Here is a 25,064-nt window from a genome sequence, read left to right as displayed (position 1 = left end):
AACAGAGATTTCCTCTTCATCAGGCGCTTTCTTGGATTGATCCTTTCGCTGAGAGCACATCCCCCAGCACAGACCAGTAGAAGACCTTCCACTTGTGATAACAAACACCTCTTTTGAAGAGCATCAATCTTGAATCCTGTTGAAGTTCCGTATTCCCGAAACTGTTATACTTGTGTTGGATGCACTGATTACGGGAAGGCACAGGGAGTACCAATGAAATAACTGGAATTTTTATTTTTGACTCAGCCATTCAAGGTCTGCATCAATACAAAGGGATGCAGTTACCTGCCACCGGGGACAAGGACAGGCATGAGAATGGCAGAAGAGAAGAGCTCTGGAGCTGGGAATTAGGCTGCTGGGAGGATGGTTGTGCCATGCTAACAGTCTGGCTGGGCTGGAGGACAGATCTTTTAGTGTCTTCCTGCACTGTGGCCTGTGCTGGGGCTTGTGGTCCCTGAGGACAGCAACGTACTTGCCCTGCAGGCAAGATCAGATTGGCAGGAGAAGGGCTGGAGGAGACAGCAAGCAGGATCGCCCAGCAATCCCTATCACCCAGAAACCATTCTGGCTCACTACCCATACCTCATTTGGGTTGACGCTGTTGTAATCTTCTGTTGATAAGAGTTTCACAAAGGTTTCGTATACTCTTGAACACCGTTCATGCAAATGTTTCCTGGTGTTATTAGTTTGAATTCTAGCTTGATATCTATTGAGAGAGGATTTGGAAGAGAGGGCTGGAGGTGTAGTTGCTTGATCTGGTGCCTGCTTTGTGTTGTATAGTTAGATCATGTTGTAAAACACAAGATTGAGAAATGTATTATTAAGAGATAGCTGACAGGCAATTCTGTGAAGCCTTGGGAAGTAGCAAATAGTGAACTCCTCCCAAGAAGACAGCAGTGACCATTTCTCAAAAGGATCAAGTATTTCAAATACGGTGTTATGAAGTCTTATGGTTCCATTCCTGAAGAAGTTTCAGCAGAAGGAAAGTGACAGAAAAAAATATAATACAGGTTCTTATGGAGAAAAATACTCTGTGAGAAATAAATGTCATACTGTGACATGAATGACAAGACCAGACTAAGGACTGCTTGCACATCAGCATCAGGAGCAACACCATAGCTGAATTCAGAAGGAACACCAGATATGTAACAGATCTGTTGATTATTTTTTTTAATAACATCTTGTGGGAGAAAGCACCAAGAGACTGAGAAAAACAAGTGGATGTGTAAAGATGAGTTTAGAATAGATTGCCTTAAAAGCAGAAGTGCCAGCTCATAGCTGCCTAGAAATCATACTACAAATGCAAAATGTAAGAAGACCATCTCAAAACCACTCGATTCATTATATCTCCCCTATTGAGCTGTGCTTTCAGGTCTGACGTGGCAGAGGATAAAGTCTTGTAACACTGAGGAAGCATGAGATCTGGTATTTGTGCTCTGTGCCCTGTGCTTCTTTCTTCTGACACTCTGGGTTATCATCCTAAGCCTTGGTCATGTTTTTGTTTTGAGGTGTTCAGTCTGGAGCTCTTCTTTTATTCTCCAGCATTTTCCTCAAGTTGTTTCTTTTAAATATTACATGATGATTCTTCTGCGTCATTGATGATACTTAATTATGTATATATCTGTATGTGAAAGTTTTCTAATACGTCATACTCAGTTATTCTTGTCAATGTAAATGCATGTGATAATACTGCTTTCTATGTAAAGTACATCCATTGTGGTGTAGCAAAGTTAGGGAGTCCCCAGGCACACGCTGCCAGCAGAGCAGGCAGGGGAAGAGTCCGCCTGCCTGCAGAGGAGACGTTGGGGGGGAGATACTCAAACTGGTGTTCCTTTTTTTTGCCTCAAGTTTTTGCCTGAAAACTTTTGCTTGAGCACTTAGGGAGTCATTTGTATACATATGATAGTTCTTGATGCCTGGGTGGCTGACATAATTGAAGAATTAGGGTCTATGGTGGCAAACTCTCAGCAACTGTAATAGGAAATTTTTTAAAAAAACATCCTTTTCTTCAACAGAAGTCAGCTGTCTGTGTTGAAAATGCTGTTAAGTATGTGGTTCTTTCTTGGAAAAGATGATCTGCACGGTGGTTAAAACTGATCTGGTTTCAGTGGTCAAAGGAAAGAAAATCTTGGAGAAGTGCTTGATTTCAGTGTTTTATCATCAGTATCTAAACAATGCAGGGGCTGATGGTGGAAGGGTGCAGGGAGGAGTGCATAGGTAGAAGGAACATGGTTTTGTCATCTGCAATTCACTAAGTACTCTTTTGCTGTGCTTTTTGTAACAATGTTAGAATGTTTATGGAAGCATTGCTCTTCTATTAAAGCAGCTTCTTCTTTGTTTTATAGACACTTCAGAGTTATGTTTCCTACAGCTGCACCCAGGCTTGAATTCCACTAAGTTGTCTGTAACAAAATTATTTGTCTTATTTTTCTACAAAGGTTTGGAGTAATTTGTTATGCTTCATTTTTCAGAGTATGTTTTAAAAGGCAAGCGCGGTAAAGCAAAGACTGTTGTGAAGATGCAGTGTGGCTTTCTAAACTGAGAAGAATAAACTGAAATAAAAGGACAGCAAAATACTCTTGGGTATAGTTTAAGTTAGAATATGGTTAACCCTTGGAAATAGATTTAAATTCTGTAAAAGTTGCTTTGAAACTTTCAGTTAGCATTTTTTATCAAGTCCCTCAGAATGCACTACTATGCGTTGGCAATGAACGCATCTCCTATAGCTGTAAATAAGTCTGTGCCTTTACAAGAGTTAAGTAGGTGTATTTTCAGCACACTCCACCAGCATTTCCTTGCACTTCTTTGTTCGTATTCTTACTTTAATACAGATCACCCTGGCTCAGCAGGTACGCAAGCTACCACTTCTTGAGCCTGTTCCTGTCTGTAAAATGGGGGGTACCGATCCAGCTATCCAACAGTACAGCGCTGTAGAACATCATTTAGCTGTTATTTTGTGCCTCTGCTGCTTAACTGCTTCACCAAGTAGTTTCTTGGGCTTGGTGTTCACCTAGATGCCTTAGCACCCTGGCTGTAGGGTGCCTTAATTTGTGGCCTGCCATCACCAGCTGTTCCTAAAGACGATGACCACCAGGTCAGGTGAGCGTTAGGCGTGAGGTGCTGAGGGGGAACCTAACGCAGAGAGCAGTACCGTGCTGGTGGGGAAGCCTGCTTCAGAAATAGAAGCGTTGGCCTTTTTGTCTGCTGCTCGCAGACCTTAGTTCAAATCTGTCCTTCCTCAGTTTTTGAGTTTAATTCACTGTTTTGCTTCATAATGCATAACACTTTTGACAGAGGTCTTTCATGAATACCTTGTATTTACTATCAGTGTACAATTGCAGTAATAATTCTTGTGAGCTGTCCTTTCAGGACAAACAGTGTACAGAACAAACCTTGCTGTAAAACAGCCCTTGTCAAGTTTTTCTAGTGCTGTCTGCACTTCCACTTGAGAGCCTACTTTCCTCGGACTTGCGGTCCCTGCAAGTAGTGTAGACAGTTAGGTCTTGGTTGGTGTCACTGGTATTCCAAAAAGCATTAACAAGGGGTCAGCAAACTGGCTTAATTCCCAGTGACGAAACTGAAGCTGTTAGTCCAACGTTCAGCCTAAAACGTACCTCACAATCTGAGCATCATGTGTTTGACTTGTTTTGTGAGTTCTGTTTCAGTTTCTCAGGATATAGAACAGGGAATACAGTTTGTCCTGCATGCTATTCTACAGAAGCCATCCTGAAGTGAGAAATGAGAATCCACTTTGGTAACGGGAAGATGAGGAAGTGAACAACCTCTTTTCTTTGAAAAATTCTGTCACCCTTCTATTCCAGTTAGACGAAGTTGTGTCCAAGGTTTCTTCTCCTGCTGGTCTTGACAGAACCTACAAAGCTGCAAAAGTGGAAGTGGAGGGGAATGTAGTTCTACATCGTTTTTTCATCTGACTAAAATAAAATGAAGTTCATTAGATGGGAAGTACTGGCTGAAACATTGCTGGGGGAAGGGAGCTGCTTTTGTATTTTTTGCATCCCTTGTGCCATCCTGGACTTCAGCAGTATTTATTTTTAGTATGTTTAAACACTGGAGAAGGAAGGGGCAGTTGTAATATGGCGTATTTACATCATGCTGTCAGTTCCTGGCAGCCTATTTGCCTGTCAGAGTGCAGGAGAGAACTAGTCCATTAAGGACGTGAGTGCTTCTTAGGCCCAGGGGTGGTGAAACATCGTCTCAAGGGTCGGAAGGCCTTGCAGGCTTGCAGGTTGGTTTGTTTTTCTAAGGTGCATTATGGGGATTTTTTTTATGTCAGAGAGACAGGAATGGGGCATGCTGCCTCCCACTTCTTCCCTCTGCTCTTCTACACTGTATAGGAAAAAGAGAAGCAAAGTCTGTACGTGAGATCAGCATGTGCTGGTTTTTCCCTTCATGTCACGCTTCATTTTTCCCCTCATGTCATGCTTAAGTTCTCTGCCCCATTATAAAAATAAAAATCTATAAATAAAGAAGAACAAATGCTGAGGGGACAAACTGGACCCACAGCTATGTGCATGTCGTCACTTGTAGAAGTGTGCCTAGCCCCATTCCTCCCAGGCTTCGTACATTCCCTGTTTTCTATGCTGTCAGCTTCTCAAGATGGGAAACATGCACAGATACAGTCCTGGCTGGAGATTTTTTGCCCTGCCATAATATAATATTAATTGAGCTGAGGCTGAAATGTTGTTATATTCATCTTCTGTTAAATTAGCTCTCACAGAGTTTTATACAGACATATTTCTTCTTGTTTGGAAGAAAAAAAAAAAAAAAAAGATTGCTTTGAGTCTTGCTGCCATGCCTGAATATTGCAGTAATACTTCTCTCCTGGAATTAGGCAACATTTAGGTCTGATCTCTCATGTGTGACATGCTGTCTCCGTTAGAATTCCAAGCGCAGGCACCCTATGATTTCCCTTTCTTGGAAACTGCTCTGTCTCAGCATGTGGGTTGGAGGCCATGTAAATAAATACCAACCACTTCTTAGCCTTCAATAGGCATTTCCTTTTTCCTGGTGGCTACGGAACAAACACTTTCTCACAGTTTGGCACCAAACATTTATAAAACTTTCCTACTTCTGAATAGACAATCAGATTCTTAGTGTAGTTTTTTCATCGGGTGCTATTTTTACTCATCGGTTGCTTGGTTTATCAGTAAATAGTGTCTGTCGGAACAAGCTCTTCATCTGAAGCATTTACATTTCTAGTTATGGAATTGTAAATGATTCATAGAATCATAGAATGGCTTGGGTTGGAAGTGACCTCAGTGATCCTCAAGTTCCAACCCAATCAGATTACCCAGGGTCCCATCCAACCTGGCCTTGAACACCTCCAGGGACGGGGCAGCCACAACCTCTCTGGGCAGCCTGTTCCAGCACCTCACCACTCTCTCCATAAAAAACTTCCCCCTAACATCTAAGCTAAATCTCCCTTCCTTTAGATTCCAAACATATTTTCTAATAGTGAAAGACTGATTTAAAAATCAAAAATTAAGCTTATGTAGTTTTATTAGTTGTGATGGAATAGATAACATTGATATTTCTGCCCAAGAGTTTTTTCATAGCCAATCTTAAGTGTTTGAAATAAAAAAACAAAGTATCTTATGTTACAATTTAGTCCAGGTTTCAGTTGAAAGTTATGATTTGCTTTTAATTCACAGGTTAATATGGATTCTCCTGAATTTATAAGCTAGGATAGTTTTTCAAGTGTGTGCCACCATGCCATAACAGTAAAGCCAATGCATTACATTTGAAATGCTACCAGGACATAGGTTTATGATGTCAAAACAGATTGCATAAATAAAAATCAATGTTAGAGGACATTGCTCTTCTACTTTTTACACATACATATTTTAAGTTCCAGATTTAGTTGTATTTACTACTTATTTACTTTTTTTATTAGTAAATTGCTAATTTACTTTGCTTAGTTTTATTTATCTCAGAGATAACGCTTACACAATGGGTGTCGGTATCCTCTCCTTTCAATTTCCTTATCCCAAATATTCAGAGTATGTAATTTAATGCAAGCAGAATATAGATGTGAACTCTGATAAATAGCTGTAGACTGACAAAGAACTAAAGAGTCTTTCGTTGGAATTCTCATTAGATGGGAGTGGAGGGTATGCGATTAATGATCTTTAGTAGGTACACTTTCTAAGATGGCTGATCTAGATGCATCAGATAACTTTTATGTAATACTTCCACTCTGGATTTGACAAAACAGGAGTAGCCAATCTTTACCAGAAGGGCCTTTGAAATATGCATTTTTCCTCTACTGAGGTCTGTTATAAAGCTGTCTAGGAAAGTGAGCCATTGTTGGACACATCACTATAATATTTTTATAGTTTCACTTGTAGATACATTCCCATCCAGTTTAGTTTTCCAGTCTGCTGAAGCTTAGCCAAGTGGAATTGCTTCTGCCCTCCCAGCACACACACTGCAGAACAACTAGAACTTCTTCCAGTTCTTTGCATGAAAGTTACTTTTGTGTATTTCTTCTGGAAGTGACTAGGAAATACGTACTGAGAAAAAACAATTGCTAGATGAGTTTAGTCCTTCTGCTGTTTCATGGCACAATAAACTGTTAACACATGAATGTTTCTTACCAAGCAGCATCCTGTTCAGTTCTTCAGCATGCGCAGTGGGTGCTAGATTTCACAGCTAGTTCTAATGATGGCCTGGTGGAGGCCAGGGAGTCTTAGTTCATGCTGACAGGTAAGGGACTGTGAAGGAATCCTCAGCTTTCTTCCTTTGGTGATTAACTTCCACAGGGTTATTGAATGGCCAAGTTTGTGAGAATATCATCTGGTATTCACTGCACAAGTTCCAGAGCATAAATCCTCTGATGCAGGTGATGCCCCTCTTGTCTTTAAATGGCATCTACTTAGCATGAACTGTATTAGCAGAGAAGAACAGAGAGTTGTGCCCTGATTTATCTATCAGTGACAGGACTTCAAGGAAGCTGAACACAACAGGAAGGGTTCATAATCTTAGGATTTTTTTGTTCTGACATCATAAATTAGCCTGTCAGTGTTACTAGTCCAAGAAGCCAGAAACTTAGAAAAGGTGGAATTGTACCAACTGTGCTGTAAATGAGACTATGCTGCTAATGAGAGTGCGATACATGAGAGAATAAGTAGAAGAAGAATTCACAACAGCAAGAGAGAGTAGGTCATGCCTGTTGTGTGGATAATGAGCTGGTTAGAGTGGAGTCCAATTTTGTTTATGTGCGATGTATATATATAAACTTTGATTTTCTGTGATTTTGGATTCCTGACTAGTGGAAAGAAATTTTATCCCTGGGACCGTCAAATGCCAGCCAAAAATAACTGAGAATAGTACTTCTAAATAGAATAATTTTATATCACAGGATACTCCAGTTGCTACACAGACACGGTAGCAGTGTTCCATATTGATTAGATTCTTTTTAGTCACATCTGCGTATTTTCTTTTTAGAATTCAGAGCAAGGGAGAAGAATAAATATAGATGCTTATTTATTTCTGGTGGACTTTTTTTTTGTTTTTAGTAGAGAAAATACAATAATTAATAGGATCAGAGGAAAAAACTGGAACTGACATTTCATTTCTTTTGCGGTTATGTCTGTGAAAGATAACTAGGCATTTCAATTTTAGATATACTCTTATAATAAATGTACTGAAGATACTGCTGACTGAACAGAGCGTGCTGCTATCAGACTTCTTTGAGTCTTCTTACACAGTGTTGGTTTGATATGTTTTTTCCTAGGAAAAAGAGAAGAAGTATATGCTTCCTCTGGACAACTTGAAAGTGCGTGATGTTGAAAAGAGCTTCATGTCTAGCAAACATATCTTTGCATTGTTTAACACGGAGCAGAGGTAAGAGAATGTGCTTTTCTGCAGATCGTTGTAGCAGGGTGTATCTGACTGAGCATTTTAAGAACTGGGAGTGCAGTTCTAGTATTTCCACAGCGTTGAGTGAACAAAATGTTGATACTCTTGATTTATCTGCTTTTTTGCTGTTGCATAATCGTGGGTTGAAAGGTTAGTGTCCTCCTGGCCACTCATGGGGTGAAATGCTCCATGATTCGTCATTTAGTTTTTCTGTATGGCTGAATAATCATCTCCTGATCCTATTTTTGTTTTGTTTGGCAATCTCCTAGGCTTACCAAAACAGTCATGACTTCTGTACCTTGTGACCAGATTCAACTGGTGTAAATCACCAAAGCGTCATTGCTTTCCACTTTCTCCAGTGGAAAAACTTGCTTGTCTGTAATCTTGAGAGTCGTTTTATTGTTTGTTTGGGTTTAAATACAGCTGAATGGAGAACAAATGAAATTCCTCTGCATTTTCAATTCACTAGAATCTTTGCTTTGTACTGTTCTGCCTCAGACCTTTCTTTCAGACTCTGTCCTCTGTTTCAAGGGATTTGTCACTCTGAGGAAGCCCACAGAGGGGGCAGAGCCAATTCAGATAATTGTGCACACCTAAGTCAAGAAACTATGAGAACACTTAAAGGAATACAAATGACCTGTATTTTCATTAATTTATTGATTGATTTATTACTGCATTTGCAGTTAGATCAGTGGAATTGCATTGCAGCAGATGAAATGCAAATTCTGTAATTTCTTCTTCAGGAAAATAAGTAAAATGTATTTTAGTGGCAGCATTCATCAATGCCATTGTTTTCTTCTTCTTTTCTTCTGAGTTCCTTAACATCCACTCCCCCTCCAGTCACTAAAGCTAGGCAATATGTTCAGATGTTCAAGATGATGAGGGCTGGATGTGGCTCCCTGCAGAGCCAGCTGTTGTTGCTCCTGAACTGGCCAGAAATAGTTCTTTCAGAAGCAAGAAGTGCCCCTCCCTCCTGCAAAGCAAAAGCAAAGCACAGGATTTCTGGGCTGTCAAGTTTCTGCTGGCTCCAGAAACATGAGGACGCAATGTGAGTCTCACTCTGAACTGCCCCAAGGAGGCTTTGCCTACATTTGCTGACATCTCAGCTAACCCACATGTGGACATTGTCTGCCAAGAGATGTCCTTTGAAAGTATGTTTCTGAAATCTTATTCCCAGCAAGCATTTCTGGAGCACAGAAAAAAATTTTGAAAAACTTTGCATCTTTTCTCTTCAGATGCTGGAAATTAATGTAATTATGATTATTCTGCTATGGATGTGTTTTGTCCATTGTCCTGTCATTGCACATCCTTTAGTCAAGAAGGACAGCTGTCATGGTGACTTGATGTCAGCCTTCCATGAGAAATGCATTAAGTTTAGCCTCATTGTTTCTCCTTTGTTTGACTAACATTTGAATGCTTTCGTTGTCATAAGTATCAATCTCTAAACTGCCATGAAAATCCAAGATAAGCATGCATTTCCTTTGGCAATTTTGGAATTTATTTGGGCATTATATAGTTGCGCATTCGCATTTTCACTCAATCTTCATGCACACCAGACAGCAAAGGTTTCAGAGTCAGATGTTTAAAATGTTTGCCGTGTCTGTAATAACCGTGCCCATTTGGGCTGTGCATAGAACCTCCAGCATCTGCAGGCTGCTTTGAAAACACCATTGTGTCTAGATGGGCATGTTGAGACGTGACAGCACAGTGATAAGATGACAAAATTACTGCTTTGGGAGAGGCTGTTTACAAGGACAGTCCTCCAGCTTAAAAGGAGGCAGAACTTGTTCTTGAAGAAACATTTATTGAATTCTAATTACAACAGCAGCTCTTCTGTTATTGTGAAGCAACTGATTTTTTTTATATTTCCAAAAATTTGCCTTCTGGCACAAATCAATCAGAACAAGTTTAGTATCAGTTTGCTTTTCAGTGTCTCCTAAATTCATAGATTGCTTCAGCAGAAGCAGGGGTACTGCAAGTTGAGCAAAGCGATCCAGCCCTCAGCTGGGGACCGTGTTCCCTTTCCCAGTTTCCTAGGGAAACTGAAACAAGAAAATGGTAAAAATCTGTTGAAATAAGGAGTCTCATTGTTACTTTATTTTATGCTAATATGTTGATCTGGTTTCTGTGTGTAGAGGGGACCAAATATTGTTTGCTTTTTCAAAATTCATGAAATGATTAACTTAGTTTCTACTTTCTTTGTAAAACCTTGTAATTAGGAAAGAAATCGGCTTGCTTTTTCTGAGTTTGTCCACTGAGGGTTCTGGTTATGGAAACATTTTACTATTTAAGATGTGGATCATTAAAGAACAAAAGCAAAATCATCTGCTCCAGCGTGACTGACGATAGCATGGAGATTATGGAAAAAGGAGATAGGCAGAATAATCTGTAGGGTGTTTTTTTCCCCTTGATTTTGTGAGTTTTCTGTATGTTCTATTAAAATATTTTAATTTTCAAGGAATATCTCTTTAGGAGAAAACTTTTAATCAGCTTGTTCTCATTTTCATTCCCAGCCCCTCACTGCATAGGTATTTTGCTACAACCATATGTTTCTGATACTGTACATTTCAATAGTTTCCTGGATTATGCACTGCATTTTTTCCATTTATGAAAACCTTTCCAGTTCTGAAATGCAGTTACCAGGAAAATCCTCGTTTCACTGCATAGAAGGAAAAACCATCTTGAGTTAGGAGTTTAGGGGATAGAGGCAGAAGGAAACTTAACAGTATTTGTCATTTTGATTTACTGCAGAAGTCAACAGTTCTCTGACAGGAGTCAAATGTGACTTGGTAATGTATAGTAAATGGAGACTGTGACGATTGATTTCACAGTGAAGATAAATTCTCATGAAATGAACATAATTGTGCAGCTATGAAAAGCCTGCATTGTGAGATAATTAAATTCTTTTCTCGTTATTTTCTAATTAAAAGTTAAAATATATGTATAAAGTAAAAAAAAAAGAAAAGAAAAGAAAAGAAAAGAAAAGAAAACCTGTGGTGTGAAATAGATAGTGTTGTTTAAGTAACAGAGTTGGGGGGGGTGTTAGGGTTTTGCTTTTCAGCAAACTTAATGATTTATTTTTTTATAATGATTATGATTTAATAAAAACTTAATGATTTATTTTTTATATGAGTTTTTGAGTGGGCCCATGTACTTTTTGTTTTATAAAGGTCATGGAAGACCTTTGTGGATGGACTTCTCTAGTTTACTTACCTTAGCAGCACTAGATACTAAAGCCAAGTACATCGGAGCAAGCGTCCTTTGACTCCTAGATCATTTTAGGCAGTGTCTATCCATGCAAGTCTGCATCTAAGCAACTGAAGTGGGGCTGCAGGATCGAGCAGTATCTGTCTAAGCCTCTCAAGAAAGTGCGTGCTATTTTATACTGATCACCCTTTTCTCCTTTCTTTCTATTTCCACAGTAAGCTGCTAGCAAGTCTTTTAGAAAAGAGATCAAGTGCATTCAAAGTATTTGAAAAGAACCATACTGTATAAAAATACTAATGAATGCAGTATTGCTGTCAAACTTAATGTGAAATTGGGCACTTTTGCTCGCTCTTACGAGAAGTTGAGTGATAGTAAGTGTAATTGTGCTCTGAAAACAATTATTAAAAAATTTTGTGAAGGACTTGAGCTCTGGCTATTCCTCAGTATACAGTGAGGTATGCCATGGTGCTGCTCTTGAGTTCTACCCAGTATTCCCAGAGGGGCAGAGCTGAAGATTTGGAGCCAGTTTTTGATGCTCTTATAAACACAAGGCAATGTAAGGCTATTCCCTCTTAGTATGAAGAGATGAAGCGCTGGCAAAGTTGCTGTGTAGATGTAACTGCTGATTGACTTTATGAAGCAGAACTAAGAATGGAGAAGATTTTGTCACTGCATGTAGATTCACCTTTGCTGTCGAAACCGATGGCTGTGTAAGACTCTTGTGCAAAGTTCAAGGACAAACAAATTCTTCCTAACCCAGGATATTTACTTTTCTTTTAGGATTTCAGTCCAAATCCTTTGCCTATTCCTCATGTATTTCCCATAAAAATTTACCGATTTGCATTTTTAAGTACTAGGGTTTGGAACAAGAACTGTGGTTTTAAATGTGCCTCCCTTTAGGATCTGTGCAGTGGTCACTTATCGGTAGCCTGTTTTATGCAGGAAGCTTTTTTGCTCTTCAGAGCCAGTCCTTTTCTTGGGGCCAAAGAAGTAGAACCAGATCTTTCCTTCCAGTCAGGATCCTGATGAAAAATATAACCGTGTTACTTTCCTCCCTCTATGGTTCTGTATACCAGGAGGATGTGAGAAATGAATTCAAAGCATTAAACCATTCTTCTGTTTATCTTCAGAAGAATAGGTTCTTGAGACTTAAATGTTCCTCAGTAGCTGTGAAGCAGTGTGACAGAGCTAACATCTCTGCATGAGAGCTGTCTGTCTGGGGCAGTTTTATTGGAGAAACAAATCCTTAATCTGAGAAACAGATGAACGCAAAGGGGAGAGTCATCAAAAGAAAATGCTGAGGGGGCACAGCAGGACTGGAAATAGAGCTATTGTCTCCTGAGCACACTCTTACTGTCAGGAATTGTACTGCCCAAGAAACGACGTTGCCTTGTAGGACCCAGGGAAGAATGCTATGTCTACTAAGTGAAAGGTGCACCAGTATTTCTTTTGGGTGCCTGTTGTTGGCTAAGTTTTGCTCTAGAAGGGGATGGAGCATAATTCTTCTTTGGAACTCCGGATGCATTAGAACCTTAAGTACTGAATTTGTTCTTATGAACAACAACTGGTTAACTGCAATCCATATATAGGGGAAATTGGGAAAGAGCCAAAATAAAGGCATCTAGTGAAAGGAGACCGGGTCAGAGGAGCTGTTGGATGGAAGCCAGGCTGAAGGAGAAAGCCTAAGATGAGATGTATGTTAGTTACTGTTTTTGAATTGCTAAGAAAACTAAGCTCCAGGAAGAGCTGGACTGTAAGCTATTCACAGCCCTCTCTGTTAGAAAAGGAAGAAATAAAATCTATTTAATTAAAAAATCTAAATGTAAAGCAGAAAAAAAAAAGCTGCTGGGATTTGTAAACAAACTGTAAGCTGCTGGTGAGCACAATATCTAAGAATGGGAAAAATATACAAACACATAACTAGCCTTTGTCCCCCAACTACACTCCATTTTTAAAAAGTGTATTTTTTTTCTGGAATATTTCATTTCTGTCATTACTGACAAGAATTCTTTGCACAATATTTAAATTGGATGGGTGATAGGTGGTCTAAAACTGCCATTAAAGGGCAAAAAGGGGCTCTCAGGGAAAGAAACTCAGATGGTGAACCCATATCTTATATGTGAGTTACAGTCTACTTCAAGAAAATTCCCTGGGACGTTGTGTAGGATCTTCTACCAGAGAGACAGGTGTTGTAAGCACAGGCCAAGTCATGGATGGCAAACTTGACTCAGCTTGCAGGACAAGTTCTCCTTCCTTGCTCAGTGTGAGCCAGAAAGTGCATCACTGCCTCACCTGTAGAAGCAGAGGTGCATGGTGAGGCCCTGACAGCTGGGAGCTGCTTTTGCATCTGTGTGGCCCTCAAGGCAGGTTCCAAATCATCCCCTACCACAGAAATGATCAACCCTTCTTCTCCATGCGTTTACAGAATATTTTTGTGCCATTTACTGTTACTACCACAGATTTTGCCCTTCATGATGCTACCTCTGTCTACGTTTTTCTTCTGGATTTCATGTTGAACTTGAGACACTCAGTTATTCAGGATTGGCTATATACTAATCAGCATCTCCAGTTCATTTTCACCTTAAATTTGTTTGTGTCTGTATTTGTGTGTGTGAACTTGAAGACATCCCAATACTTCTGGGAGATCATTTATATGAGTTAATGGCAAGATCCTTAAATGCTGTTATTTCTTGACATTGTCTCAGAGATTGTCTTTTTGGCTTTTCTGGATATTAAGAAAAACATCTTCAGAGACATGTGTAATTAATTTTAATTAACATTCACATTGTACTGATCTGAAATGGCATGCCTTGATACAAAATGTTAGTCATTGCAGTTAACTCGTAGCAGATGGTCAGTTTCATTTCTTTAAAATATATGATTTACGGAGCCTTTAGTAGAGCTTTCTTGTAAGAAAAATAGGGCATGCAGTCAAACCAGACGCTGTGGAACTGCAGGTGTTTAAAATGGCAAACTAAGAGTAGGTCAGACAAGTGGAATATATCCAGTGGAGCTGCAGGTTGAATAAGCAGATGATATCTGTGGAGTTTTATTCAAGGTTATCTTGATTGTGCATGTATGTTTGGAATATTTGGATTCTGTTATTTTCTCCTTATTTTAAGTGACTAAATATGAAGCTCATTTTCAATCAAAGTATCCAGAAATTTATTCTTTTGAGTTTATTGTGGAATAAAATAGGGCCAATTTGCATTTGCTTCCAGATTTTGTGTTCATTTCAAATTCTGCTTGCATCCTCCTAAAAAGATGAGAAGCGTACCAAAACAGTCATTCAGGCGATCAGTATAACTGTTTGAAATCCCTGTAAAGGAAAGCAGTCCTTTATCTGTCAGTCTCCGAGTAGTTTCACTTGCTTCAGTGTCACTGTTTAAGTTCTATGTGCTTTGTGTCCATTGCAGGATTAGAGTTAAATTGTCCTACAGGCACAATCCTAAAATTTCAGTAATATTCTTGCTCTCTAATTTCTATTCTATCTCCTCTGATATATTGGGAAGTCTAGGGGCAGGAATAAATGCTTTTGCATTTAATCTTGCTTTGTGTTTTCTCTTTCTTTCTCTCTCTCAAAAAAGAAAAAAAAAAACCAACATCTGCACATACTGTGCAGCTTTGTCTACTGAAATGTTCCAGATCCAACTTACTCTAAAAGCTGTCTGTGCATACAGTTAATATGTGGATATGCATTTATTTATATGCATGCATATCAACAGGATTTGCAATGTATATAGACTGGTTACCTTTAACATCTTTCCAAGCTTGTTGGAGGTAAATATTTAACCTTATCTTGGTGTTACAGAGTTGTGAGAACTGCTATATATCTTGAGTTATAGCACCGGTTCGGATAGCAAGCAGTTTCAGTGTGCAGCTGCTATGGAGGGAACCCTGTTGGTATTGCCTCCACTATAGTAGGCATCCGGAAAGTTCTTTGTGATTTTCAGTCCTCTGTTATTCCACTGTTGGTCCGGGATCTGATAACTGTGCTGTTGCATAGGCAATGGAACCCTCCCTGCGCAATGCTGACAAGCCAAGGTTGGAACTAGTGGAATGGGAATCTCAGTAACTCACAACTGAGCTCACTCTTCAGTCTTACTGCCACCACTCTGTTTCCTATTGAATGCTTTCAAATCCCTTAATCCATTACTGCATTTTCTTGCTAGGATTCTTCTGTGGTGGGAGGGGTTAAAGAAATACCTATGTTGAGAGGCCTTGCAGGGAGACCTTGACAAACTAGAGAGCCAGGCAATCAACAAAAACATAATAACAAGAGCGAGTGCTGAATTCTGACCCAGGGACAGGACAACCCTGGGTATATGTACAGACTGGGGGCTGAGAGGCTGGGGAGCAGCCCCACAGAAAGGGGACTGGGGTTCTGGCTGCCGATGAGTTGGATCTGAGCCAGCAGCGTACCCCGGCAGCCAGAAGGGCCAGGGAGCAAAGGGATTGTGCTGCTCTGCACTGCGCTGTGCGGCCTCACCTCGAGCACTGTTTGGGTTGGGCGCCTTAAGTCCTGTTGGCTGTTCATCACCATAAGCAGTTCTGCTTTGATTTTTCTGGAATGCACATCTTGAGGTATATGTATTTAGAGTGTGACAAAACCTGCGGATAATAAATTGTAATCTTTTACATTTTTCACTCTTGGGAAGGGAAATGTTTTCATTTCTAGTACTGCAGCTAGAGATCTATTTTCAAGTACTACACAGGATATTTAGTTATAAACTCTGCAGAAGGAAGCAGTATAGTTAGATGTGGTACGTGCATGTAGCTTTGCACACAGCTCCCTTGTTTGCGTGCTCAAATTTTGAAAATGTTAAATATCCAAGGGAAATGTGGCATGCAAATTTTACTGCTAGGCATATTCCCATTTATTGTATCTGCTTGTTTCTACAGTGCCTTAAAGTTGCTTGAATATCAACAAGACTTGCATTTTTGAGAGCTCATTTTTGCTTCTTGGTATCCTGTATTATATCACTCTTTAAAGTATTTAGCCGCTATAGAGATGACAATGAGAACATGATCTCATTGTATCCCATATGGAATAAGTAGGTAAGGATTGAGTAGTAACTGTTTCTGTGCCGATATCTTCAGCAATTTTTAAAAGTGGAAGAAAGAACAAAACAGAAAATTTGAATTGTTTTCAAGAATGTTTTTACAGCTTTCCATGAGATGCCAGTGGATTCCTAATGAGTAAAACATGTTAACGGTATGGGTTTTTTGGTAAGATTCTGCTAGCAAGAGGACAAACTATCTTCAGGAGTTTTTTTGGCTTTTTTTTTTTTTCCTTTGAAATGCTCCTGTCCCTGTCAGCCTTTCTGGAAGAAAGAAAGACAAAGGAAGTCTAATAGCAAGAAGGCTGTTTTGGGAGGCATGTGTCCGTTTACCTGGCTAAGGCGAGCTTTGTGTGCGTTCTGCCTCCGTGTGCGTGCCCTTTAGCTCCTCATTTACGCTGTGAAGCAGAAACCTGTGTTTCTACGTAGTGGTCATGGAGCGCTCAGACACTACAGTGAGAGGCCTTGGAGGGCCAGAGACGTCCAGCAGCTTGCTCATCAGGTACCCCTACACCTAGGAAGGCTCTTTGTATGCTGACAGGAGTGCAGGACTGCCAACTCTCCTCTGTTCACAGCAGTCAGCTAAAATCCCTTCTCACACAGCTGTGCTTGCTGTAGCAAGTCACAAAATGTCAAGAAGTTTAATATATGTCATGACAATCCTAAAAAAAAAAATGTTTTCACAAGCTGGTGTCATGTTGTTTTGCTCTTGCAGATAAGTATTTTTGGAACTTCCCTATCACTATATTTTACAGTTTTTATTTGCTCTATTGTTATTTTTAGTCATCTTTTCTGAGGCTACCCTTTTACCATTTCAGCTTCCCTTTCCTTCAGAGTTATGGCTGCTTAGTTATTTCAGACAACAAACTTATCTCAGTAAAAGTTTCTCCTAACAATAAATTAAGAATTAATAATTTTTTTCTAGTGATTTCATATTGATCCTTTTTTTTGTTTTCATTTGGTCTTTTGTTTTATTCAGTAAACGTTGACTCAGAGTTCCACAGATCAATTAAAATTCAAGTGTTTTATCATCACTTCAAGGTAATAGCATCTGAAGAGGTTGTCCAGGCCATCCTTTGCGTTGAGGCAGAATAAGTGCTTTTGGATCCAAAGAAGTAAATGGTTTCGTTTTAAATTTCTAATCAGAAAAAGATCCATAGAGCTTTCGATCATTCCTTCTGCCAGTGGCTGTGCCTAAGCTGTGGGATGTGACATGTTAGTGTCTCTCTGCCCCTTTGTGCTCTGTCTGGTTGCCCTAGGAGGGAAACGCAGGCGTGCTGCCTTGTCTGGCACTGAGAGGTGCCTGAGGCCGACTCTGGTGTCAGTGTGCAGGGAGTGCTACAAGGCTGGGGCTGAGCACACCTGTTCAACCACTGCGCTAGTGAGAAGCATATCACTGGTGTCAGGAAATCTCAGTGTGTTCATTTTTCTTTGAAATTTTGAACACAGTCTATAAGCTTGCAAGTAACACCTGATTTCCTTGCGTTCAGAGGTAGATAAGCTCTGGTTGCCATACCATGGTTTCATGGCTAATAATTTTGTCTGTTGGTGGTCTCTTCATGCTTGAACGTGAGCAGTTGCCATTCAGTAGCATTTTTTCTACCCTTTCTATTTCCTGAGATTCCCCCAGGAAAGCTGGGCTAGAAGCTACCTGGTGCTGTTGTTGGTAAAGGAGCAGCATAATCCTGCTTAGTTAGAAGTACATCATCAGGTGTATTCAAGAAGCATGAAGGTGAATTCTCACCAGCCCCTGCATGCTACAGAAATCTGTCTAGGCAGTGATGATAACAGTAATCTCCAAGTTCTATAGGGTGTTCAGTCTTTTTCTTTCCCCCTCAAAATATGTGGCAGGAATGATGTCTTTAGTTGCATAATGGAACTCTAAGAACCCCTTGTCATTGCTGTCTTTGAAGGTTGAATAATGTCTCCAAGTCCTTCTTGCTGCCCTTGCTCCCCCCTCTCCATAGCTTGCTAAGGAAAGAAAACAGTCTGGTTGCAATGGAAGATCGATTCCTGTGCAGCTTTTAAGATCTGGCAAAATGTGGTTTTGTAACCTTTGTCAGCAAAGCTTGTGGCCTTTCCTAAAAAGACTGTTGGCTGACAAATTTATAGCAATCTGGTCTGTATATAGACTATGAATTCGGAAACTAATGGCTAAACCATAAGGGGAAAATCTGTTCTATTTATTGGAGAATTTACAAGTACCACCTTCCTACGTATTGTGTATTTTTCCCTCTTTCTCTTTTCTTCCATTATGTGATTCCCTATTCATAATGCTTGTATTTATCTAGTTACATTAATTACCTGCAGTAGGTGTTATTTAAATGCATCTCGGTTTTCTTACGACTATGGCAGACATTAGAGGAAATCTTAAGAAACTCTAATTACTGTCGTATTCTTTCCCATTTTACTGATGGTATCTGAAAGCTGAAAGGATCTATCAGAAGGGCCTAACATGGGAAAGAGTTGCATCCTTGGTTATTCTCATATTTATTGGTTACAGCAATCAGTTTCAAAATACACAGTATTGTTGGAATATCTGATGTGTTTGTCCTCTGTATCACACCAGTTTTACTTTTCCTAAATGTGCCCCATTTTGAAAAAAGCTGGAAAATTGATTTGAAGCAGTTTCACGGTGCCTTCAGATAATTGTTGTTTCCAGAGCTGTGTTGTAGCATTGTAAGATATTTTTAAGTACTCCATGTAATTATTAAACAAGCACCTGTCTCATAAACGCTGTTGTCCAAAACAATTAGCAAGTTATTTCTGACCCCAAAGGATTTTTTATTTAAAATGCTGTGTGCATGATACAAAGTAGTAAAATTCCAGTTTTACAATGTGGTGCTCTTTGTTCTAGGAATGTTTACAAGGATTACCGTTTCCTTGAACTAGCCTGTGACTCCCAAGAGGAGGTGGATAGCTGGAAGGCATCTCTGCTACGAGCCGGTGTCTATCCTGATAAATCCTCAGTAAGTTAAACAGCTTGCTGGTTTTCCAGTAGCTGGTCTGTTGCAGTCAGAAAAACAATTGTATCATCTGGGAGAACGCAATGTCTGCAGATATCTCAAGAAATTGCAGCCTTTTCATTGGCCTCTGATGTGGTAATTGTTTAATATTCTTAATGAAATACTTTATGGTTAATTTGTGTGTCAAACCTCAATCAAAAAAAAAAAAAAAAGGTCCAAAATGTTATTCATTGGAACAATTTAGTAAAAGCATTCAGCAAAGTGAGATTTTCTGAGCTTCATTGCTTCTGTGAATATCTTCTAAAGAAAAGAAGCTTATTCCTGCAAGCTCTGTATTACAGAGCTGACAGAAGCATTCCAGGCAATCACGTATATTTATTTTATTGAATCACTGCATGTTTTTCTGTATGAAACACATGCTAAACCTTTCCAAAGACGGTTTTACTCTGCTAATCATGTGAAGCAAATTGAACAGGAAACAGTATTTAAAAAAAAAAAAAAAAGTCTCTAAATTAAACAGAAAAGATTTAAAAAAAAAAAGGAAAATGTTGGGAAATGGAATATACCCAACTACCATTTCGTACTTTTTGGACTTTGTCACTTTGTGTTTTCTCATTTGCATAAGCCTGGGACGAGGGAGTTGGCAAAGTTCTTGAAGCCCAGCTCCTTCAAGTGCCTGCAGAGCTGAGGCCATAGCAATATGGACTGCAGCATCAGAACAAAACCTTGGTACTGAGCAGTGAGGCTGCTTAAAGACCATTCAGATTATGGCTACTCCCTTTTGTAGTTAAGGTTTCAATTTTGAAAGGCCTTTATTACCCATGACAGACCTACAGTAACCACAACATTTTCTCTAAAGGGCCAGAACTCCCATGGGATTCGATCAGTCGCGGGGTTTTCTTCTTTTTTGTTTCGTCTTGTGCTCTCTGCTTGAGTAGTTTGAGCTGAAAAGTTCTTCAGTATTTTTCTCTCTTGCTGTTTGCAGCAGCAACTTTAATACTGAATGAATGTTTGAGGAGTCATATCCAGAGAGCAGGCTGACGTTGGCAAAAAATACCTGTCAGCTGAGGCCTTGAAAGTTTCTCTAATGCACGGCTCACCTTTCTTCAGTAATTTGCCAGATGGATACCTTCAGAGGAGGATCTGTTCTGGAAATGATGCTTTGATTTTGGTGGAATTTGTTCCTGTTCATGCTTGTTTTCCATGACAAGGCCGGGTCCCTTGAGCCCAGGGTCTTGTGGTGTCTTCCATTTTCATCATCTTCCTCATACTTCCTGTATTTTTGTGATACCTCCACAGCTTCCAGTATAATGCTCTCTGCGACTCTTCCTGCTGCTATTTATGCACGCAGGCAACGCTCATCTTACTCCTTATATACGGAGTAACAAAGCTACTAACAAGAGCTAAATCAGAATATTTGAATGATGGGGTTCTCCAGTAATTGTAGAAGTGAACAGTGATAATGATAATGGTGTGGTTTTTTGTTTTTTTTTTTTTAACAGATCAGACACAAACTCAGCAGTAGACCTACCAAATATCTGACACTCTTCTTTTAATATTTCCAATGACTTTTCAGTAGGGTGCCTGTCCCCATAGATTAGTTCTTATCTAAGACCGCCAGAAGTCATTTCACAAGGATTAGTTACTGGAGGTTATCTAATACATTACTACATGCAAAGTACTGCATTGTTTTGAATTCTTGCTCAGATTATGGTGCCAAAACAGCCGATTGAATCTAGCATTCTTTGTCATATTTGTCATATTCATATATCTGATGCTTTATTGATAAAGAGGGCACACTAGCTGGATTTCTAAACTTATGTTCTGTCATTTTGTTTTTTCCATCTCCCTGAAATATTTTGTATTCAAAATAGATTTTCTAAAGAACTCACATTTTTTTTCAAGTTTGTCTGTCAAAGGAATCTTAGAAACAAGATGAAAGTCTTTAAAAGACAAAGTTAGGAGTCAGTCAAAACTAAGATGTTCTCTGGGCTGGAATTACCTTTACATCGCAAGAAGAGTGAATATTATTGTTCCAAACCCTATAGTTTGAAATTCATCCCGTAGCAAACTGTGCAGGAAGGATCCTTCATGCTACTCTAATCTTACAAAGTATTTTGTTCCTACATGACTGTAGGTCCAAATGTGTACTGAAAGTCTGCTGTTAAACTTTTGAATGTTGTAAAGCAAAATCTTCAACACCCAGGGTATGCTGGGAACTTCAACAGAACTTTCATTAAAATCATATGCACGCTCCTCAGTTCTGCACCTTTGCCTGGCAATATAAAATAGTTTTAGAGACGCCCAGCAGTCTTTTACTCTTCTTCAAAGATTTAGAGACCCCATTTTTATGCAAGAAACGCTGTTAGGAAATGGCAGCAAGTTGTGTTTGCTTCAGTCCTTCCTCGCGGCTTTGCAGTCCCGGAGTTAAAAATGCAAAGAGGTACCCCAACCCGTTCACAGGATGACCTTCTCATTCTTTTTCATGTGCAAGTTGCAGCTGGTAACTTTGAATATCCAAGACTTTGGCACCAGAAGTAGAAAAATTGCTGCTTAGAAATGAAAAATAGATTAATAGTGCTGTAAACCTGGAGTGCTGCGGTGGTGAGGCTGGCCTGCTTTCTGTAACTGCCAGAGCAGTGTGCACAGCCTGGAATCTGAAGTTAAGCTGTGTGCTTTCATTAACAGCTCTGCTGCTCGTGTACGGGAACGCTGATATAAAGCCCAACACACTGACCTCTGGTTGGGTTCCTTCTGCAATGGAAGGAAAAGTAGGAATTTGTCACTGAATTATAGAGATTTGTTTCAAGTTCTCGCCAGGAGCAAATTTCTCAACTAAGAATATTTGTTTTTCTGTTGTTTTTCTAGTAGCGCTATTTAAAATTGAATGATGTCAGTGGTAATGGGGCCTGGTACTTAGCACCACTGATACGAGGTCTCTAGTACTAGTTTTAGTTACCGCAAGCAAAGTCTAAGGTTGTTGACTTTTTATTCTTGTGCCTAAGCAAAACTCATTAAAATATTAAACTAACTAACACCCCGTTCCTCCGTTTTCTTGCTTCCTTTTGCCTGTGTTCCCCATTCCTCTGTGTGTGCAGATGTACGTTCACACTCACGAATTCCTTCACTTGTAAGCTATCTTTAATCACCCTTCAAAGTTTTTCTGTGAGCCCCTGAATTCTTTTGCACTTTTCCAGGTCACCTCCTTCCCCGGAGATTTGCATTTGTCAGGACGTGAGCTTTGACAGCCACCCGGATAGCAATGAATCAGTGTTTTTAGTTTTCCAACCCATATGCAAGGCAGCTTGCTTGATATAAATCACACTGTGGCCAATTCACTTTGAAACAGGATATCCATTTACCAGCTGACTTTACTGCTGGGTTTCTGTAGTGAGGCATCCAAACCTCCTTTTCTAAAAAATGGCTACAACTTTGTGACTAACCTTTCCAGGCTGCGTTTCTCAACTTTAGGCTGGTGTTTATTTTGGCTGACTTCCCACTCTATGATATACACTGTTCATGCCAGCTCATGGCAAAACCCACAATTAAAAGAACAAAAAAGAAAGCACAGATGTTCGTCTTAAGTTGTTCAGCGCACTTTACCTGGCTGGCACCATCCATTCCCTTTCCCCTCTCCCATAATGCCATCTCCTCCTTACTTTCATTACTAACCTAAACGTACAGTATTTGCTTTTTAAAAGCATTGGATCATGAAACTTTCCATTCATTGGCATGTTGCAGGGAGTGGCTGTCATGAAAGGGTAAGCAGACATATTTAGTGGTTGCTTTGCGTACTGGAAGCTCAGTCTTACCAATGCACAAAAATCCCTCTGGCTTTGGTCCCATCCCTAGATTGTTATGAGCCTCGTTTCACTCGCCCTTGTTTTAGTGTCCACCGACTTCCCCAGAGCTGCTCCTAATTTACATTGGAGGAAGCAAAAGTAGAATCCGAAAGTTTGTGTAGAGAGGAAATTTTGAAAAGCAGTGTGAATTTACAACTTTGCTGACCGTTTCAAATCCTTCGTGAATGTCTTGTGCTCCTCTGGAAGCTGCCTAACTGAAGGATTCAGTGAATGTACTTTGAGTCCGTTCATTTGGTTTGAGCTACTTCCAGAACTGCACAAGCTAGACTGAATGTATGTAAAATATATGTATCTAATATTTCTTTTTTCCTCTTTCCTCCCTGCTGCATCCTGCAAAGGGGAACAACAGAGTAAGTTCTTTGTCCTTTTACCAAGTCCTTTTGTATCCTGTCTCAAGGGTTTTGTCATAAAAGTCACTTCATCTTTTGTTTCACACAATTGTTGCCTGCATGCTCCTAAGAGGAAACTCCTAGTTTCTTTACAATAAGAAATGTAGGTGCAAAAGTGTCTTCTATGAAACTATTAACAGATCTTTTTTAGTAAATTTTGCGGAAGGCAATATGTTAAGTGATGCTGAGTGTTGTTTCTTAAGGCAGTTCAGTGAGAATGATACTATAAAACAGTACTGGGACCAAGGATTATGAAGGTATAGTAATAAAGACCTTCTGAGGAAAGGTTGCTACAGTCTGATGAAACTCATTACAGCTGGATTTTTTGACCATACATCAAAGCTTGTATTAATGGGCAGTTATAAAAACCCGGCACTAAAGTCTTAAATAACAGATTTGCTGGCGTTGTTGGCTAAGCTGAACTAGATCAGTGTACTGGCTTTGAAGGTGCCTTAAAATGGATGGAGGAGGGTGGGGTCAACATTTGACTTGGCTTCTAGACCCTTGATGTGTTCCAGCTGGACAGCAGCAGAAGGGTGTGGGGTGTGGAGAGGGAGAACTGAAGTATGCGTGGTAGGTTTTTTGAAACTGAGTAGCACATAAAAAGATAGTTTTGCTGATGTTGATCCGATAAACTAATAATCAAGTAGTTCCCAGGGTTTGTACTTTTTCTGCCATTTTTACTGAGCTTAAGAATGGAAATTTCACATCTCACACTTTGGAACATGATGCAGGGAGTTTGTCATGCTACAGAAAGAATTTACATGGCTTTTGCACTTTTTTCTTTCCTGTTTTGATGTATTAACCCTTAGGAGGATGTATCTGGAGTATCAAAGGATGCTTCGTAGCAAATGTTGAAACTATCCCCAGAAATATTGCTTGTAGCGTCTCATCGTGAGCTTCTGGCATTTCTGGGCTATTTGGGAAAGACCCAGGTGCATTTAAAATGTTCTGAAGATCTGAGAATTTGTCTGCTTTTAATTTTGATATTTTTATCACTTTTGGTCTGCTGCTGTCTCCATAGTAACTGGACTCAGAAGCACCAAAAATGTTGTGTCTTATTGGCCTGCCTGCTGGGTGCTGAAGGGTTAAGAATTGATGGCATAGAAAGAGGGACTTTATGCAGGAGGTGGTGTGAAATGTAAATGTTAACTGTGTACACTGAAATATCAAGGTAATGTTTATAATGTTGCTTTACGATATGCTGACTTAAGGCTTTGCTGCTACGCTGGATACTGAGCTGATCTCCTGATGAGAGGAGTTAGACTGTAGATGCTCTGTCAAGTGAGATGGGGCACCAGAGATCTCTTGGGGCTGCCAGAAACAGAGGTCAGGATGCATGTGGACAAGCGCTGTTCTCCAGTGACCTGAGCTATGGGGCACCTCCAGGGAGGGAGGACCTGTAGTAGCGCCTGACGTGGAGTTAAATTGCTAGCAAAAGATGGGATATATTTAAGCAGGTATAGGGGAAACCTGTGAGATTTGTGGCTTGTTGGAGCCATTAGCTCTCCTTCTGCCATGAGCAATAGGCAGTTTTTGCTCTGCATTCTCAGATATTCTCCTGCTGGCTTTGGGATGTCAGCCAGAAGGTAATTCCAAAACAAATCTCCATGACAGCCATCCTCATCTTTCTCTCGGAACCAGATCCTTGTGAGGATCATTATATCCTCATTTGTGTCCCCTCCCCTCTTTCACAGA

At 39.9% G+C, this 25,064-nt stretch overlaps 1 protein-coding gene across 8 annotated transcripts in view; it reads left to right on the top strand.

Moving 5' to 3' along the window:
• The window catches only part of DNM3 (dynamin 3), a 185,135-nt gene that overhangs the window by 99,685 nt on the left and 60,386 nt on the right, over window positions 1–25,064 (top strand). For 4 of the 8 annotated variants that reach the window (XR_002441228.1, XR_002441227.1, XM_021405057.1 and 1 more), the window contains 2 exons: window positions 7,757–7,866; window positions 19,006–19,117. Coding sequence is in view for 6 of the 8 variants with exons in the window: in XM_021405057.1 (XP_021260732.1) it covers window positions 7,757–7,866; window positions 19,006–19,117 (222 nt within the window). In the remaining 2 variants the exon portion in view is untranslated. Of the gene's footprint in view, window positions 1–7,756; window positions 7,867–19,005; window positions 19,118–23,315; window positions 23,328–25,064 lie in introns of all 8 variants that reach the window. The other 4 variants (XM_021405054.1, XM_021405056.1, XM_021405055.1 and 1 more) reach the window with 2 other exon arrangements.

Source organism: Numida meleagris, chromosome 7 (assembly GCF_002078875.1).
Source record: "Numida meleagris isolate 19003 breed g44 Domestic line chromosome 7, NumMel1.0, whole genome shotgun sequence".
Classification (NCBI taxonomy): Eukaryota; Metazoa; Chordata; class Aves; order Galliformes; family Numididae; genus Numida; species Numida meleagris.
Note: the sequence above shows the minus strand (reverse complement) of the source record. Positions and strands in the feature narration are given on the sequence as shown.